The sequence below is a fragment of the Schistocerca gregaria genome, chromosome 9, assembly GCF_023897955.1.
Source record: "Schistocerca gregaria isolate iqSchGreg1 chromosome 9, iqSchGreg1.2, whole genome shotgun sequence".
Lineage (NCBI taxonomy): Eukaryota > Metazoa > Arthropoda > Insecta > Orthoptera > Acrididae > Schistocerca > Schistocerca gregaria.
Genome location: NC_064928.1, coordinates 82,914,687 through 82,934,790, shown reverse-complemented (window position 1 = coordinate 82,934,790; position 20,104 = coordinate 82,914,687). Strand labels below are relative to the sequence as shown.

General features: G+C 44.9%; 1 protein-coding gene across 1 annotated transcript in view; it reads right to left on the bottom strand.

Moving 5' to 3' along the window:
• The window catches only part of LOC126291441 (endothelin-converting enzyme homolog), a 278,593-nt gene that overhangs the window by 232,160 nt on the left and 26,329 nt on the right, over positions 1-20,104 (bottom strand). The window contains exon 6 of the mRNA XM_049984955.1: positions 7,420-7,503. Within this exon, the coding sequence (XP_049840912.1) occupies positions 7,420-7,503 (84 nt within the window). The remainder of the gene's footprint in view (positions 1-7,419; positions 7,504-20,104) is intronic.

The following is a 20,104-nucleotide window of genomic DNA, read 5'->3' as shown; positions in this document are numbered from 1 at the left end:
CTCAGTACATGCAGGGTATTGGTTCAAATGGCCTCAAAAGCACTATGGGACTTAACATCTGAGGTCATCAGTCCCCTGAACTTAGAACTACTTAAACATAACTAACCTAAGGACATCACACGTATCCATGCCCAAGGCAGGATTCGAACCTGTAGCGAGGTTCCAGACTGAAGCGCCTAGAACCGCTAGGCCACAGTGGAAGGCTGCAGAATATTGTACATTATTTTGAACTTTATGCAGCAGAAAGGTGCTCGCCCACTTACTGCCCGTGAAACTCAGTGTGCTTTGCACAACTTCCTTAGCGAGCACGATCTCCGGATTTGTGTGCAAGTGAGCATCTGTGGGATGTGATGAAACGGGAGGTAATTCGTGCGCCTCGTCTACCAACAAATCTTACGGAACTACGTGAAGAGTTCGAACTGGCGTGGTATAACGTATCGCAAGACAGTATTCGCCATCTGTTCGATCGACTGGATGCCAGCGTCAGCACGTGCTTTGACACGTGTGGAGGCCACAACACGTAATAATATGGGTGTTTGACAGTGGGTCGGTAACTGGTACCTCACAACCGCTTGTGATATTGATCTGTAAATGTATTTATTTCAAGTACTCCATATGCACTGTTGGAACAATAAATCTGGAGTGAACTGGAAACCCCGAAAAGGCTGAACTAATTTTTTTGTGGCAGCATATTTTAGGAAGTGGTAGAGTAATTTGATTCAAATGGAATGTTCCATGTAATATGTACCCAGTGATCACAGACATACAGCTGTTAAAATCTGACAGAAATAAACATTCACTAAGGCACTAAGGAAAGGCAAATAATTAAGCTTAAATTCGGTTTTCACGAATACCACATCCGTTTTCCATAACCCGAACGATCAGTTCGTTTCTTTTTACGCATGAGCTGTGCACAGTTCGTATTTTCAGCACATTAATTGTTTGCATCTTCTATTACGGTTGTGTCGCCTCGTTTTCTTATTCCATTTACTGGCGCCACTAACTTTTTGCCTCACTTGCCTGTGAGTGGCACCAGCAAGTCGTATCGATAAGCGCACTGTCGTACCATCTCTGGAGCGACCGACACTACTTCCGGGTCGTCGTGTGTCGGGTACGGAGTGAGTGGGAGACGCACCAGCAGTGCAGTCGCGACGAAGCAGCAGTCGCGGACGGAGCAGCGGGCAGTCGGTCGGTTGGCGTGGAGCAGCAGGCAAGTCGGGCTGTAGCCGCTGGCGGCGTGCACGCGTGGTTGGAGTGTGAGGTGCTGCTTGCCAGTCCTACGAAGTTCTCCACCCACTGATCTTGCACATGAAAGTTGAGTTCTCACTTAACGTACTATCGAGCCTCAACTGTTTACATTGCTTCGTTTGATCCTGGTTGTCACTTTTGGGACATTCCCGTGAACAACAACGAATACGTATTTAAGTTGCTAAGATTGCAGCTGTCTTCCTGTGAAATTAAACTTAATTTATTCCCTGTTATGGACGTTCACCAGCGGTATCTTCTGCCTTGTGGCCGTTGACGTTCTGCCCTGTTTTTTTTCTTTATTGTTGTTTTTATCACCTAATACATGGCGGGCTGTCAGCAGCAGAGTACACCGCTCTTCAGCCTTGAGTTTGACAATAAGTATTTACATAAAAGAGGCACAGAGAAGACAATCATAACGGCGGGCAAAAAATGAAGACACTAAAAAACAAAAAACGTGGAGCCGTTCACGCTGGACGAGAAACATCACGAACCCTAGTCGACACAGTGCACATAACACGGATGATGGCGACGGCACACGTGAACAGTGGTGGCGTGACGGCGAAAGGACACTGAACACAAAACGAGGGCACACACACGGGACACTGATGGCGATGATCTCCGGCGCGCGAATGTTCACTGAGCGTGTGTGAGTCCGGGGACCTGCCAAGGGAGGGGGAGGAGGAAGGGGAGTGGGACAGGGAGAGGGGAGGGCAGATGCCATGGGCAAGGGAGACAGGGGGAGGGGAGAGGGGAGGAAAAAAAGGGGGGGCCGGGGGAAGAGGGGTGGAGGAAGGGGATGGGGGAAAAGGAGAGAGAAGGGAGGGAGGGTGCCAAGAGGAGAGGACACGGGAAATGGGGGTAGGGAGGATCAAAGTTGATAGGAGGGGTAGATGGAGGGGAGGAGGGCATCATCAGGGAGGGGGAGCTGGCGGAAGTCACCTTGGGAGCGAGTAAGGAGGGTGGAGAGATGGAGACATGGTGGGACGTGGGAATACAGGCGCGGCAGCGGGCGGGGGTGGGAGAGGATGGGCGAGACAAGCGGGTGAGGAGGGTCGAGTTTGCAGGAGGTGTACAGAATCCGTATCCTTTCAAGGAAAAGGAGGAGGTGGGGGAAAAGAATGAGATCGTACAGGATCCGCGTGGGGGAGGGGAGACGGATGCGATAGGCGAGGCGGAGAGTGTGGCGTTCAAGGATTTGAAGGGATTTATAAAAGGTAGGGGGGGGGGGGGGGCGAGCTGCCCTGGTCGTTGCCGTAATTTTAGGTAGCGTATTTTCCTTGTCATGTTGTTACTGTCCAATGTGGCGTGTAGTTCGACAGCTGAGGTGTTGTTGGATGGCGTGGGCGCGAGTATTCTGTGTGTTCTGCTGGTTGCGTGGAGCGGAACTGATTTGGTTGCTGGGTCGGTCGGCTGTCTGTCATTTGAGTTGCCTCCAGATTAAGAAGTCGTTGGACAGGCTGCCTGTCTAACGTAAATGTGCGTTAGTGTTAAACTCACAGGCCGACCCTTGGAAACTTCTGAGCGCTGTTCCTTGTGTGTTTTGTAGTAATTTCTTTGTTTGGATTTTAGTTATTTGGATGATGTGTGGGCTTCAGCCGAGTTTTAATGTCTCTTAAATTAATATCCTTGTCTTTCCCTTAAGGCTTAAGTTTGTTATGCTTTTGTTTTAATATAAAGCCTTCGGTCTTTTGATTGAAACTCTTCTTATTGCCTAATATGCAGCCTCCAGCCAAATCTCATTAAAATTAAATTGCTAAGACCTTCAGCCTGTTCAGATTGAATATTTAGAAAATATTCTTCGGTGAAGCCTCCAGAAGAGCGTTGTTTTTCAATTCCTTGCTTAGGCCTTGTGTCTTGGATTTTGAGTGTGTCCTTCAGCCGATCTAAAATAATCAAAGGAGGTCTATTAAAGTTCCCAGTGTTTTGCATCCTTGTTTTAATATTGTGTGTTGATGAATAAAGTCTGTATGTTAACTGGAACTGACGGCAACATATTTTCACCCCTTTTTACAACCTAATCCGCTCTGTCCTGGCATTACAACGTTTGCTTTGTAGACTTCGCCTTTCAACCATCTCCACATGCAAAAATACAAGGGGATAAGTTGCCAGGATGTTAGCGGCCAATAACTGCTACCATTTCTGTGGATCCATCTTTCGGCGAATGTTAGCCATTTTGCCGCTGCTTCGAGTTAGATGCATATATTTGCAAATTATCTCTGAGTCTGCGTGTGTCTGTCCGTTTTGTGTTGTTTCTTCCTTCATGTTATTGTTGCTGCACTTTATTCGCTAAGTCATTTACCCGGTCACTGTACGTGAAATTATGCAAATGGTTTATACGCAGTGTTTCCCTAGTGATGGTCAATAATAAACACATGGAAAGTACAGGCCAAATGTAGGTAAAAAGCTCTAATATGTATGGCCCCACAAATCAACCGTTGTCGAGATTCAACACATTTTCCGTTGCGGTTCATCAGTGTCTACGAAGAAAGGCATATGTAAACGTTACAGTATGTGTTCTAAATGTTGTTCATATGTTTGAATGCAACATTGAACTCGTGTCTGATTGGTTCAAATGGCTCTAAGCACTATGGGAGTTAACATGTCAGGTCATCACTCCCCTAGGCTTAGAACTACTTACACCTACCTAACCTAAGGACATCACACCCATACATGCCCAAGGCAGGATTCGAACCTACTACCGTAGCAGCTGCGTGGATGCGGACTGAAGTGCCTATAACCGCTCGGTCACAACAGCCAGCGAACTCGTGTCTGAAATGAGTTGAGCATCCTCTCAGGTAGTCCTGGGGAATTCTGTAAATGCTTGAAGGCTGCTTCAATGTGTAGGAGTACTTGCTCGAGAGAGTTGACCTCGCTAGCATAGACCAGACTGCTCACATGACCACACACACAGAAATCCATAGGTTTTAAATTCGGAGACCTTGGAGTTCATGGAACAGGCCCTCCTGTATCTATCCAACGTTGACCAGACGTCCGAGTTGGAAGCTGGTGCACTCGTAAATGAAAATGTGTTGGATCACTGTCATGCATGAACCACAGGTTCAGGCATTGGTTCAGTGGGACATCATCATGTGCATCTGGAAGTACAGTCCCCAGAACCGCATGTACTACTGTCTGGTTAGTCTCTGTGGTAGGAAGTGTGGTTTCCGTGCAGTCCTGCCCAGAAGCTCAACGAATGACCCTGCTGCTTTCATGATACTTACATTGCAATAGGATTGACATTAGCCCAAATGTGACAGTTATGGCAGTTAAAAATACTGTACAATGAAGGCTTTCACGATCGGATGTTTCAGCTGCTGAGAATTCTTCTGGGTTGTATGGCCGTGGTCCATGAAACTCTTCTATCCCTGACGTTTCGTCCAAGGCTACGTTGGTCATCTTCGGGGGTGGTCCTGGTTGTGCCGAGTCTTGCCGAGTCTTGCCGAGTCTTGCCGAGTCTTGCCGAGTCTTGCCGAGTCTTGCCGAGTCTTGCCGAGTCTTGCCGAGTCTTGCCGAGTCTTGCCGAGTCTTGCCGACAGTCGGCAAGCCTTGGATTAAACGTCAGGAATAGAAGAGTTCCATGGTCCACAGCCATACCACCCAGAAGAATTCTCAACAGCTAAAAATACTGTCAATGGTAAATTTCGCCTTACTGACGTACAGAATACTGCTTACAGAGGATTCAGAGGACGTTGTTGTTGCTCCCATTGTCAGACTTTCTCTCTAGGAGGGAAGCCTGCATTGTTGAGGGCTTGCACTCGCTGGAGATGATGTGGATAGAATACTTGGTACATACTGCTATGGTTCAGGACACGCTCTTGGGTAACAATTCTCCTTGTTGAAATACTAGAACGTCCGTGTGCAATGCGTAACACTCTTTCCCCAGCATCAGGTGTTATGGATGTGGGCCGATATCCTACATAGTGTGAGAAACTCCCGGTTTCTCTAAGGCGTTGATGTAACCGGCTAAATGTGCGCCTGTCGGCCTGTCTGCGGAGAGGAAAAGCTTCTTCAAGGAACTGTGCAGTCTCAAGGGCACTGGCATTTGCGTTGCCATACATGAAAAAATGCATGTCAGCGTACTTTTCAAAAAAAGTTCAGATGATATGTAAATTCCTGAGACCAAACTGCTGACTTGATCAGTCCCTAGACTTACACACACTTAAACTAACTTATGCTAAGAACAGCACACACACCCATCCCCGAGACAGGACTCGAATCTCTGGCAGGAGGGGCCGCGCAATCCGTGACATGGCGCCTCAAACCGCGCGGCCACTCCGCGTGGCAGCGTCCTTTTTATCGGTGTAAGCCCCTGCCTTAATAGTCGTAACTGATCTTGAGGCCGGTATGGCACAGTGCACGGATGGGGAAAGGGAAGTAGTTTCACATGCCTAAAGAGATAGTCGATACCAAACCTAGAGTTACCAACATCAATACCATGGTATCCAGGGTCGTTTACAATTGGTTTCCAACTCGAATTAATGGGATACCACGGCAACGGTTGATTTGTGTACCCATGTTTATTGGAGCGTTTTGGCAACTTTTTGGCCTGTGCGTTTCTCTTATGAATTATTGACCTTCACTTCTGAAACACCCTTTATACACTCCTGGAAATTGAAATAAGAACACCGTGAATTCATTGTCCCAGGAAGGGGAAACTTTATTGACACATTCCTGGGGTCAGATACATCACATGATCACACTGACAGAACCACAGGCACATAGACACAGGCAACAGAGCATGCACAATGTCGGCACTAGTACAGAGTATATCCACCTGTCGCAGCAATGCAGGCTGCTATTCTCCCATGGAGACGATCGTAGAGATACTGGATGTAGTCCTGTGGAACGGCTTGCCATGCCATTTCCACCTGGCGCCTCAGTTGGACCAGCGTTCGTGCTGGACGTGCAGACCGCGTGAGACGACGCTTCATCCAGCACCAAACATGCTCAATGGGGGACAGATCAGGAGATCTTCCTGGCCAGTGTAGTTGACTTACACCTTCTAGAGCACGTTGGGTGGCACGGGATACATGCGGACGTGCATTGTCCTGTTGGAACAGCAAGTTCCTTTGCCGGTCTAGAAATGGTAGAACGATGGGTTCGATGACGGTTTGGAAGTACCGTGCACTATTCAGTGTCCCCTCGACGATCACCAGAGGTGTACGGCCAGTGTAGGAGATCGCTCCCCACACCATGATGCCGGGTGTTGGCCCTGTGTGCCTCGGTCGTATGCAGTCCTGATTGTGGCGCTCACCTGCACGGCGCCAAACACGCATACGACCATCACTGGCACCAAGGCAGAAGCGACTCTCATCGCTGAAGACGACATGTCTCCATTCGTCCCTCCATTCACGCCTGTCGCGACACCACTGGAGGCGGGCTGCACGATGTTGGGGCGTGAGCGGAAGACGGCCTAACGGTGTGCGGGACCGTAGCCCAGCTTCATGGAGACGGTTGCGAATGGTCCTCGCCGATACCCCAGGAGCAACAGTGTCTCTAATTTGCTGGGAAGTGGCGTTGCGGTCCCCTGCGGCACTGCGTAGGATCCTACGGTCTTGGCGTGCATCCGTGCGTCGCTGCGGTCCGGTCCCAGGTCGACGGGACCGTGCACCTTCCGCCGACCACTGGCGACAACCTCGATGTACTGTGGAGACCTCATGCCCCACGTGTTGAGCAATTCGGCGGTACGTCCACCCGGCCTCCCGCATGCCCACTATACGCCCTCGCTCAAAGTCCGTCAGCTGCACATACGGTTCACGTCCACGCTGTCGCGGCATGCTACCAGTGTTAAAGACTGCGATGGAGCTCCGTATGCCACGGCAAACTGGCTGACACTGACGGCGGCGATGCACAAATGCTGCGCAGCTAGCGCCATTCGACGGCCAACACCGCGGTTCCTGGTGTGTCCGCTGTGTCGTGCGTGTGATCATTGCTTGTACAGCCCTCTCGCAGTGTCCGGAGCAAGTATGGTGGGTCTGACACACCGGTGTCAATGTGTTCTTTTTTCCATTTCTAGGAGTGTAGATGAAACGCATCTTGTGACATCGTAAAGGTCTCCCCGTGATCGGGAAGTGCTGATTCCCGCTGTGAAGGGGTGGATGTTACGTCGTGGGTGATCAGTACACACGGAACGATGGGGACTCACTTCTGAACTACCGTGGCGCTACTTACGTGTGTCCATGCAGACGCGGTACATCAGTCTGGCCTTCTTCACGGGCTCGGGATCCTCATTGCTGTCGTTCTGGTTCAGGAAATCTGAAACAAGCAGCAACGCCGCTTCATTAACTACTGTCCAAGGAGCAATGGTAGGTAAAATAGTGTTCGTTATCGGGAGAGTTATATGTGTCGTATATGGCGTCACATTAGAGTCAGATTCGGTGGTAGTCGCTCAAGAAGACACCATATTAAAATACGTGAGCTGACGAAATTCGTAGTCTCAGAAAAGTGTCACCTTTCAACTGGCTGGAACGTTAAGTCGCCCATGTTAAAGATTATGGTACTGACACAAAACTAATGGAGTTTGGATACACAGCGTACAAACTGTTAATCACATAAATTATTTCTTCTCCACACATACTAATCGTACATGTGAGGCATCGTTAGAAAGGTTCTTTGGCTGGCTTCTGATTAGTCTGTTGACTGTTAATACACATCAGGCTTCATACCTATATTTTACAAAGCACAATTATTACTCACTATAGCGTCTCCAGGGATATAATACGAAAAGACTTTAAAAAAAAGTATTTATAAAGAAGAGACATTTAAAAATTGAATAATATAAATTTTTCTCATGTACCTTTAAAATAATAGTTTCTCTGTGTAAGTTTCGAGGGCAAAGAAATATGATCTAAGGAGACGACAAGATACGCTCTTTTGTTAACTTTTTAGTCGTCTTCACTTCTTCTCTTGTCTTGGTTGCGTGTAGACGGACATCTTGCGAATGCTGGCAAATCTAAGCATATTTGTACTAATTAAGCAGATAATATATTGATTTAATATCATTGTTCACTTTTAATTTGAAAGAGGTGATCCCGATTTCATGATCGCCTTACTTTGAATTAATCTGCATTCGAGTAATTTACAGTTCAACAATTGCAGCGGCCGATGCGGCCAACGACGCCATTACGTGGCGATATTAACTCATAAAAAATTAGAGGAAGCGAAAAACTCGCCTGCTATTAACATAATATACATTTTTCTCAACAGCCGCCCTACGTTGCAGAAAATATGTACAGTAGCTTCAAGATTCTTATTTTCAGTACAACAGCCGAGAGCCAGAGCTAGGACTCCGACTACAATGTAATGGTTAACGGAGGGAAGAAAAAATAATCTCTCGCGTGTGTGGGCCGTAATTGTAATTAATTAACTAAAGATTTTTTGTTTTAAAGTGAACTGAATAGCCGAGGAAATTAGTATGAAAAGTTTATTCCATTGTTCAACTTATATGCTCATGTTTCAAGATTCAGTGAGTCTATTATTCATTAACGTAACAAATAATTTAAGATTAATATTGTTGAAAAGAAGAACTTCGCGAAAGCATTTAATTGTAAATCAAAATTGAATGAAATATTTTGATTAAGGCCCACCATGTAAGTCGGCAACAATCAAAATAATAATAATATATTAAATTACAACGGCCGAATGACGCGAGATCACGAATAAGAGACTGCCTTTTCATGTTATCCTATCGCAAATGCCATTTTATTTGTTTTAAGATACTTATTAGCTGGATAATTTGTATATAGCATTGTCTGATGTAGTGAGCTAGACCATTGCAGTAGCCAATTGTCTCTCTTCCCATATGCCTTAAAGAAAATAAGCAATGAAAAGTACACGAAAATTACATTCTTACGTCAAATATCGTTTACATCTAGGTATTGTATTGCTTTGTAGAGAATTTTGTTGAAAGTTACATGCATGGATACACAAGTGTATCATAAATTCACGATTATTATTTCACCTCATTCGATTCATTTATAAAAATGGTTTCTCTTCCTTCCCACGACTACCCTTATCCCAATCACTATATTTATTCCAAATAATGTCATCATTTACAACAACAGGAGTGTGAAAGTTCCGAACAAATGGTTCAAATGGCTCTGAGCACTATGGGACTTAACATATGCGGTCATCAGCCCTCTGTAACTTAGAACTATTTAACCCTAACTAACCTAAGGACATCACACACATCCATGCCCGAGGTAGCATTCGAACCTGCGACCGTAGCGGTTGCGTGGTTCCAGACTGTAGCGCCTAGAACCGCTCGGCCACACCGGCCGGCATTTTCGAACAGGTCCCCCGGCCTGTTACATAATGCAAAGATGAAAATATGAGTAGTCATTGTGAAAATACGACTGGCCAGCTCTTACCTATGGCTGCTCAAGTTTAATAATAGTTGTACGCGCAATAGCGTCAGCTACCCTCAGTTGTTTGCTTGTTACCCACAGCTGCTTTCGAATGTCATCATCAAATGTAGCCTCACTAAAAGCCTCCGACATCCTACAAATAAAGGCACAACGCCTATTTGTTGTACAGCATTGAAAATGACGCTGTTGTTGTGAATCTTCAAGTGTCTCAGAAGCTATGAGACACGTCACGCTCAGCGGCTAAAATGCGATGGCCTTGTCAGTGATATTAGTATCAGAGTATCGATTAAACACGTTGAGGACTGTACAAGCATTGAATTCAATGGCTTGAATCGTGTTTGTAGTATATACGAAACAATAAAACTATTTTCGCACATACGATAAAAATTAAAAGACAGAGACTAAACAGCTGTTTCAAAGAGTAATTATCGTTCCATATTTGGCGTTAAATTCTTGAAAGCAATAAATGTGCTACATCTACATACATCTACATTCATACTCCGCAATCCACCATACGGTGCGTGGCGGAGGGTACCTCGTATAACAACTAGCATTTTCTCTAACTGTTCCACTCCCAAACAGAGCGAGGGAAAAATGACTGCCTATATGCCCCTGTACGAGTCCTTATCTCTCTCTTATCTTATCTTTGTGGTCTTTCCAGATAATGTAATTTGGCGGCAGTAAAACTGTACTGCAGTCAGCCTCAAATGCTGGTTCTCTAAATTTCCTCAGTAGCGATTCACGAAAAGAACGCTTCCTTTCCTCTAGAGACTCCCACCCGAGTTCCTGAAGCATTACCGTAACACTCGGTGATGATCAAACCTACCAGTCACAAATCTACCATTCTGCGCCTCAATTGCTTCATAGGGATCCCAAACGCTCGAGCAGTACTCAAGAATAGGTCGTATTAGTGTTTTATAAGCGGTCTCCTTTACAGATGAACCACATCATCCCAAAATTCTACCAATGAACCGAAGACGACTATCCGCCTTCCCCACAACTGCCATTACACGCTTGTCCCACTTCATATCGGTATGCAGTGTTACGCCCAAATATTTAATCGACGTGACTGTGTCAAACGCTACACTACTAATGGAGTCTTCAAACATTACGGGATTCTTTTTCCTATTCATCTGCATTAATTTACATTTATCTACATTTAGAATTAGCTGGCATTCTTTACACCAATCACAAATTTTGTCCAAGTCATCTTGCATCCTCCTACAGTCACTCAACGACAACACCTTCCCGTACACCACAGCATCATCAGCAAACAGCCGCACTTTGCTATCCACCCTATCCAAAAGATCATTTATGTAGATATAAAACAACAGCGGACCTACCACTTCCCTGGGGCACTCCAGATGATACTCTCACCACCAATGAACACTCACCATCGAGGACAACGTACTGGGTTCTATTACTTAAGAAGTCTTCGAGCCACTTGGGAACCAATTCCATATGCTCGTACCTTAGTTAGGAGTCTGCAGTGGGGCACCGAGTCAAGCGTTTTCCGGAAGCCAAGGAATATGGGATCCGTCTGATACCCTTCATCCATGGTTCGCGAGATATCATGTGAAAAAAGGGCGAGTTGCGTTTCGCAGGAGCGATGCTTTCTGAAGCCGTGCTGATGCATAGACAGTAACTTCTCTGTCTCAAGGAAATTCACTAAATTCGAACTGAGAATATGTTCGAGAATCCTGCAACAAACCGATGTTAAGGATATTGTTCTGTAATTTTGAGGGTCCGTCCTTCTACCCTTCTTATATAGAGGCGTCATCTGCGCTTTTTCCAGTCGCTCGGGACTTTACGTTGGACAAGAGATTCGCGATAAATGCAAGCTAAGTAAGGAGCCAATGCAGTAGAGTACTCTGTGTAAAACCGAATTGGAATCCCATCAGGACATGGCGATTTATTTATTTTCAACCCATTCAGCTGCTTCACAACCCCAGGGATGTCTGTCACTATGTCCTCCATACGGGAATCTGTAAGAGACTCAAACAGCAGTATGTTTTACGCACGTTATGAAGTAGCTAATGTTCTCCCTCAGTGTTCAAACTATCTTCAGATTACATTTCATCAAAAACGGTTCAACGGTTTAGTCGTAAAAGTGTAACAGAGTTACTCTCGCACTTATAGTATTAGTATGGTTTATGTTAACACAAACTTAACTACCTTACATGAAATGGCAAATGTAATAACTGAAGAAACCAAAAATGCAAGAAATGCCTAGGACCTAACGGGATTAATATAGATTTGATTAAACATGGTGGATAGTATGTTACGCTCAGAATTTTAAACTTTATTGATACCTGTTTGCTCAACAGTAAAATTCCATAAGATTGGCTTACGTGAAAATGTTGTCACTTTTGAAAAGAGAGGATCACAGCAATACTTAAAATAATAGAGGTATCGATACGTTAAAAACTATCAGCAAAGTGCTTTCAGATGCACTAAACAACGCCGGCCCGAGTGACCGAGCGGTTCTAGACGCCAGTCTGGAACCGAGCGACCGCTACGGTCGCAGGTTCGAATCCTGCTTCGGGCATGGATGTGTGTGATGTCCTTAGATTAGTTAGGTTTAAGTAGTTCTAAGTTCTAGGGGACTGATGATCTCAGAAGTTATGTCCCATAGTGCTCAGAGCCATTTGAACCATTTTTGTACCAAACAACACATTGGTATTTCTAGAAGAACGAAGGGGCTTCATAACAGGGAGATCATGCAGCAATAACGTAAACTGACGGAAAAGAATTAAAACAGTTAGTGCAGATTAATGAAATTTTGGGAATGAATTTGCCTAGGTAGCATATTTACGTGATAGATTTAACTGTGCTGTTGCAATATCAAAGCGCACGATAAGCCATTGCAAATCTGGGATGCTGGTAGATTAATAAAAGGTGTAACCAACAGCATGTTGAATGCAAGCATCCAATCCTGCATGTATTGTAAGAGATGGAAAAGAGCCACCGTGGCGTTAGAAAACTGCTGCGGAAGCAAAGGGAACTTCACAGGAAACCTAAACATAGCCAAAGCCTTGCAGACAAACAAAAATTACGCGAAGCGAAATTTAATGGGAGGAGGGCCATGCGAGAGGCGTTCAAGGATTTCGAAAGTAAAATTATATGTACTGACTTGGCAGAAAACCCTAAGAAATTTTGGTCTTGTGTCAAAGCGGTAGGTGGATCAAAACAAAATGTCCAGACACTCTGTGACCAAAATGGTACTGAAATATAGGGTGACAGACTAAAGGCCGAAATACTAAATGTCTTTTTCCAAAGCTGTTTCACAGAGGAAGACTGCACTGTAGTTCCTTCTCTAGATTGTCGCACAGATGACAAAATGGTAGATATCGAAATAGACGACAGAGGGATAGAGAAACAATTAAAATCTCTCAAAAGAGGAAAGGCCGCTGGACCTGATGGGATACCAGTTCAATTTGACACAGAGTACGCGAAGGAATTTGCCCCCCTTCTTGCAGCGGTGTACCGTAGGTCTCTAGAAGAGCGTAGCGTTCCAAAGGATTGGAAAAGGGCAAAGGTCATCCCCGTTTTCAAGAAGGGGCGTCGAACAGATTTGCAGAACTATAGACCTATATCTCTAACGTCGATCAGTTGTAGAATTTTGGAACGCGTATTATGTTAGAGTATAATGACTTTTCTGGAAACTAGGAATCTACTCTGTAGGAATCAGCATGGGTTTCGAAAAAGACGATCGTGTGAAACCCAGCTTGCGCTATTCGTCCACGAGACTCAGAGGGCCATAGACACGGGTTCCCAGGTAGATGCCGTGTTTCTTGACTTCCGCAAGGCGTTTGATACAGTTCCCTACAGTCGTTTAATGAACAAAGTTAGAGCATATGGACTATCAGACCAACTGTGTGATTGTATTGAAGAGTTCTAGATAACAGAAAGCAGCATGTCATTCTCAATGGAGAGGTCTTCGGAGGTAAGAGTAATTTCAGGTGTGCCGCACGGGAGTGTCGTAGGACCGTTGCTATTCACAATATACATAAATGACCTTGTGGATGACATCGGAAGCTCACTGAGGCTTTTTGCGGATGATGCTGTGGTATGTCGAGAACTTGTAACAATGGAAAATTGTACTGAAATGCAGGAGGATCTGCAGCGAATTGACGCATGGTGCAGGGAATGGCAATTGAATTTCAATGTAGACACGTTTAATGTGCCGCGAACACATCCCTTATCATTTAGCTACAATATAGCAGGTCAGCAACTGGAAGCAGTTAAGTCCATAAATTATCTGGGAGTACGTATTAGGAGTGATTTAAAATGGAATGATCATATAAAGTTGATCGTCGGTAAAGCAGATGCCAGACTGAGATTCATTGGAAGAACACTAAGGAAATGCAATCCGAAAACAAAGGAAGTAGGTTACAGTACGCTTGTTCGCCCACTGCTTGAATACTGCCCTGCAGTGTGGGATCCGTACCAGATAGAGAAGATCCAACGGAGAGCAGCGCGCTTCGTTACAGGATCATTTAGTAATCGCGAAAGCGTTACGGAGGTGATAGATAAACTCCAGTGGAAGACTCTGCAGGAGAGACGCTCAGTAGCTCGGTACGAGCTTTTGTTAAAGTTTCGAGAACATACCTTCACCGAAGAGTCAAGCAGTATATTGCTCCCTCCTACGTATATCTCGCGAAGAGACCATGAGGATAAAATCAGAGGGATTAGAGTCCACACAGAGGCATACCGACAATCCTTTTTTTTCCACGAACAATACGAGACTGGAATAGAAGGGAGAACCGATTGAGGTACTCAAAGTAACCTCCGCCACACACCGTCAGGTGTTTTGCGTTGTATAGATGTAGATGTAGATGTATTGTGTCATACAATTGCTGGATGACAGTTTGTGGTGTGGAGTTCGACGCCTGTTGCACTTTGTAGGTCTGTACAGGGACGGTTAACGCTGTTTGGGGATGACGCTGGAGCTGTCATCCGATGATGTCTCATACGTGCTCTATCGTGGACAGATCTCACAATCGAGTACGCTAAGGCAACATGTCGACAGTGATAGAGCATGTCGGGTTACATCAGCGGTATGTCGGCGAGTGTTATCCCGAAACTTCCTGGCAGATTAAAATTGTGTGCCGCGCCAACACTCGAAATTGGGACCTTTGCCTTTCGCGGGTAAATGCTCTACCACCTGAGCTATCCAAACACGACTCTCACTCTGTCCTCACAGCTTTACTTCTGCCAGTACCTCATCTCCTACCTTCAAAAGTGCTCAGATGGTAGAGCATTTGCCTGCGACAGGCAAAGGTTTCGAGTACGAATCTCTGTTCGCCACACATTTTGAATCTGCCAGGAAGTTTCATATCCGCCCTAACTCAGCTGGAGATGAAAATCTCATTCTGGAAACATCCCTCAGGCTATGGCTAAACCATGTCTCCTCAATATTCTTTCTTTCAGGAGTGCTAGTTCTGCCAGATTAGATGGGTAGATCACATAACTAATGGGCAAGTATTGAATAGGATTGGGGAGAAGAGACGTTTGTGGCACAGCTTTACTAGAATAAGGGATCGGTTGGTAGGACATGTTCTGAGGCATCAAGGGATCACCAGTTTAGTATTGGAGGGCAGAGTGGAGGGTAAAAATCGTATAGGGAGACCAAGAGATGAATACACTAAGCAAATTCAGAAGGATGTAGGTTGCTGTAGGTACTGGGAGATGAAGAAGCTTGAACAGGCTAGAGTAGCTTGGAGAGCTACATCAAAGCAGTCTCTGGACTGAAGACCACAACAACAACAGCAGTTCTGCAAGGTTCGCAGGAGAGCTTCTGTAAAATTTGGTAGGAGACGAGGCACTGGCAGAAGTAAAGCTGTGAGGACGGGGCGTGAGTCGTGCTTGGGTAGCTCAGTTGTTAGAGCACTTGCTCCCGAAAAGCAAACGTCCCGACTTCGAGTCCCAGTCCGGCACACAGTTTTAATCTGGCAGGAAGTTTCATATCAGCGCACCGATGCAGAGTGAAAATCTCATTCTGGAGTGTTATCCTGTTGGAAAACACATCCCTTGGAATGCCGTTCGTGTATGGCAGCACAACATGTCGAATCACCAGACTGACGTACAAATTTACAGTAAGAGGGATCACCACGAGAGTGTCCCTGCGTCATACCCCAGATGATACCTCAAGGTGTGGGTCTGGTGTGTCTGGCTCGCAGACAGGTTGGTTGCAGGCCCAACACGGTCATCGCTGATACCGAAGCAGAGCCAGCTGTCAGGCCCAACACACGGCCATCGCTGCTACCGAAGGAGATCCAGCTGTCATAAGAAAACACATCTGAAATCCACCCTGCCCTCTAATAACGACCTCTCGCTTGACACCACTGAAGTCGCACACGGCGGCGGTTTGCGGTCAGTGGAATGCACGCTACAGGGCGTCGGAGCTGTCCTGGAACTAACCGATCTGTAGTAGTTAGTTGTGTCATTGTGCTGCTCATACTTCTGCTGGAGGTGCAGTACGATGTACCACCGCCAAACGCCGAACGCGATGGTCTTCCCTCTCCGCAAGGCCACGTGACCGTCCGGGCCCGGTCTTCTTGCGAGCGTACGAACTGGTGACCACCGCTGCCAGAAAAAGGACATTCTTGAGTAACGTCAGAGGTAACGAACGCTCACGGTCGTTACAGCGTATATTTAAAACAGTCCTGATACTCTTATGCGACTGGTGCCATCTTTCAGATGTAGAAGCATGTATAACAAGTGCCGTTTATGAATCACAACTCCTTCCTTCTGTTGCGTTTTTTTTTCTGTTAGTGTAGTTACCCCGTTCATACCGTTGCATTTGGTGGTGACATCGATCTACCCTCGATATGTTGGCGAAACATTTTCAAGGTTGCTGGTAGACCCAAAAGTCGTGCAAAATAGTACGAAATGGTTTCTCTGAAAGTTACTTTGAACACTTAGTTCAGGTGTGCACTCTAAGTGAAAATCCTCGCGTAAACATTAATGCCACGTTAGCAAAAAACAATAATGTGCAAATAGGGAGCATCGCGACAGACACAGTAATTAGTGAACACGAGGTCGTTTTAGTGAGACTGGATATCGCGGCATCCAAATCCACCAGAAATAAACATGAAATGAATCTATTTAAACCTCAAATAAAAATACACTTGACGCCTTCCTAAGAGACTGTCTCCACTGCTTCCAAGGAACTGTGTAACCACAGACCAAATGTATGTTGAACGAAATACTATCGGATATAACTGGAAGGAGAACCAGCATTGGTCGTATTTTTTGGTTTTATTATCCCCAAAATCGATTTTCGCTCACTTAGTGATCATGCCCTGTGCTGTAATATACAATTAAAATATACAATTAAAATATCCACTCGTATCAACAAGCTTAGAGCTTAGAGCTCAGTTTATGTGATCGCTCTAAGCTTGTTGATACCAGTGCCTACCAATTTTAGTTGTACATTACAGCACTGAGGATGCTCACTAAGTGACCGAAAATCGATTTTGCGGATAATAAAACAAAAAAAAAAAAAACGACCAGTGCTCGTTCTCCTTCCAATTATATCCACTATTTGGTTGTGGTGCACAGAACACTCCATGGAGTCGCCAATCAGTACTGTCGGAGGCAATTGAGAGATATTTACCAAATAAATTAATAAGAGATGGTACTGATTCCCATCCTACACAAAACAGAGCACTGTTACAGGAGAAACTAAAATAGAATGCCAAATTTTAAATAACGCGGAATCTCCAAGACCGTCGAAGTTTTACAGAAGCTCGATATTTACCGCGAACTCCAAAGCGAGATGCTTCCAACAGTTTCCACAACGTAACTCTCTCTCGAAATCTGGCAGGAAGACGCAGTGCGCGATAACAATGGTGTTGTTATTGATGACAAGTGCACTAAAGCAGAGCTACTAAACACGATTGTCCGAAAATCCTTCACAAAAGAAGACGAAGTAAATGTTCCAGAGTTCGAACCGAGAACAACTGCAAACAAGAGTAACTTAGAAGTAGATCTGGAGTCCTTTATGTAGCAAAGCGGCTCACATCAATGAATGACAGTCTTCGGGTCCAGACTGTATGCCAGTCTGGTTCCTATCGGTGTTTGCTGATGTAATTCGAGGGTTGTCCAGAAAGTAAGTTCTGATGGGTCGCAAAATGGACACCACAGTGAAAATCGATGAATCTTTGCACAAATGTATTGGGCAGTGTCTCTAGTATGACTGTTGATCGCATCAAGACACTCTTTTCAGTTGTGAGCGCACTGTGAGCGAGTAAAGGTGCCTAGAACAACGATGTCTCCTGCCAAGTGGGAGGGCCCGCTGAGAGGCTTCGCCTTAATAAATGCAGCCCGCCTAACACAACTGCCACGCACTTCCTTCTCCGTGGCAATTCTCAGCCGCACTCTCCAGGGGCAGTGATGATGCTCCTGCAGCCTTTTCGATGGGAAGTATTCGATCACCCACAAAACAGCCCAAATTTCCTCGCCCTGAGTATCATCTCTGTTCACATGAAACGCCGGACACGAAGACAACACTTGGGTGCAGGCTACGCGCTATACACCAGCGTAGAGAATAATCGGAAAGCACAGACAGCGGCTGTCTTCTATGACGATGGTGTTGGAAATTTGGTATAACGCTCCGACAAATGTCTAAATCGGAGTGGCAACTATCTAGAGAATTACCTGGAAGGTGTAACTAAATGTGCAAAGAAAACAGTTTAGAATTTCACTTTGGTTTCCATTTAGCGACCGATCGGATCTTACTTTCTGGACAACCCTCGTAGCTTCATACTTGGCAAGCACATACAACCTCGCTCGACGAAAAGTTCGTACCCAGAGACTGGAAAGCTGCACATATAACACCAGTATTCAAGAAACGCAATAGGAGTAATCCACTAAATTACAGGCCCACATCATTAACGTCGATACGCAGCAAGGTTTTTGGAACATACGTTGTGTTCGACCATTATGAATTTCCTAGAAGAGAGCGATCTTTCGACACACGGCAAACGGAGATTCAGAGGATATTGTTGTTGTGAAACACAAATGGGCCTGTATTCACATGAATTAATGACTGCTGTCGACGGTGGATCTCACATACATTTCATATTTCTAGATTTACAGGAGGCTTTTGGCACTGCTACTCACAAGCAACTTTTAATCAAATTGCATGCTTCTGGAGTATCGTCGCAGTTGTGAGTTGGATTTGTGATTTTGTGTTAGAAAGGTTACAATTCATGATAAATGATAAAAAGTCACAGGGAAAAACAGAAATGATATCTGGCGTTCTCCAAGGATGTGTTATAGTTTCGCATCTATGTAAACGATTTAGGACACAATCTGAACAGCTCTCTTAGATAGTTTGCAGATGATACTTTCATTAACCGTCTTAATTTAATCAGTTTATGAAAACCAGCTACAAAATGATTTAGATAAGAAACCTGCATGATGAGAAAATTGAAAATAGACACTAAATAATGAAAAGCGTGAAGTAATCTAAACGAATACTAAAAGGAACCCTTTGAAATTCGGTTACACGTAAAATCATAATTATAAATTTCAAGTCAGTCGATCCGTGTAAGTACCTAGGTGTTACAAATATGAACAGCTTAAATTAGAACGATCAGTTAGAAATCGTTGCGGGGAAGGCAAAACGAAGAGTGCGTTTTGTTCGCAGAACACTTAGGAGATGCTAAGGTCTACTAAGAAGACAGCCAACACTACTCTTGTCCACCCCGTCGGAATTTCTACTGCGCGGTATGGGATCCGTACTAGATAGGATGGACGAAGCATATCGACAAATTTCAAAGAAAGGCAGCTCGTTTTGTAATATCGCAAAATAGGGGACAGGGTCTCACGGAAATAATCACGAGTTGAGATGACAGTAATTGAAACAAGAGTGATGAAGTCATCAAGTAAATAAAAGCGAAATTGTCAACTTTGACTGTTTTCCTTCGTATTAATTACAATAACAAATATTTTCTTTGCAGCGAGATCTTTTCAGGAAATATCATTAGGGAGCTATTAGTACAGTTAAGGACGTACGTAATTTATTATCCACAATCCAACTAAATTTGGGAATAATAGAGATACACGCAAGTTCAACACTAGAAAGAACAACTTTTGTACAGAAATGTTTCAAATACGCAGTCATAAAACTCTTTATTAATCTACCCGTCAAATATATTTTTTTTCCTCTAATCACTATAGGACTTAGCATTTGAGGTCATCAGTCCCCTAGTCTTATAACTGCTTAAACCTAACTAACCCAAGGACATCACACACATCCATGCCGGAGGCAGGATTCGAACCTGGGACTGTAGCAGCGGCGCGGTTCCGGACTGAAGCGCCTAGAAACGCTCGGCCATAGCGCCCGGCTGTGAAATAAAATGTCTTACTGATTGTAGAATTGTTCTCAAACCTAGATTAAGGCTGTTTCTCTTTCACTCCTCGTTCTGCACCATAGTGGAAAATACAACAAATGATCAGCGTGTAATCATTATTATCTA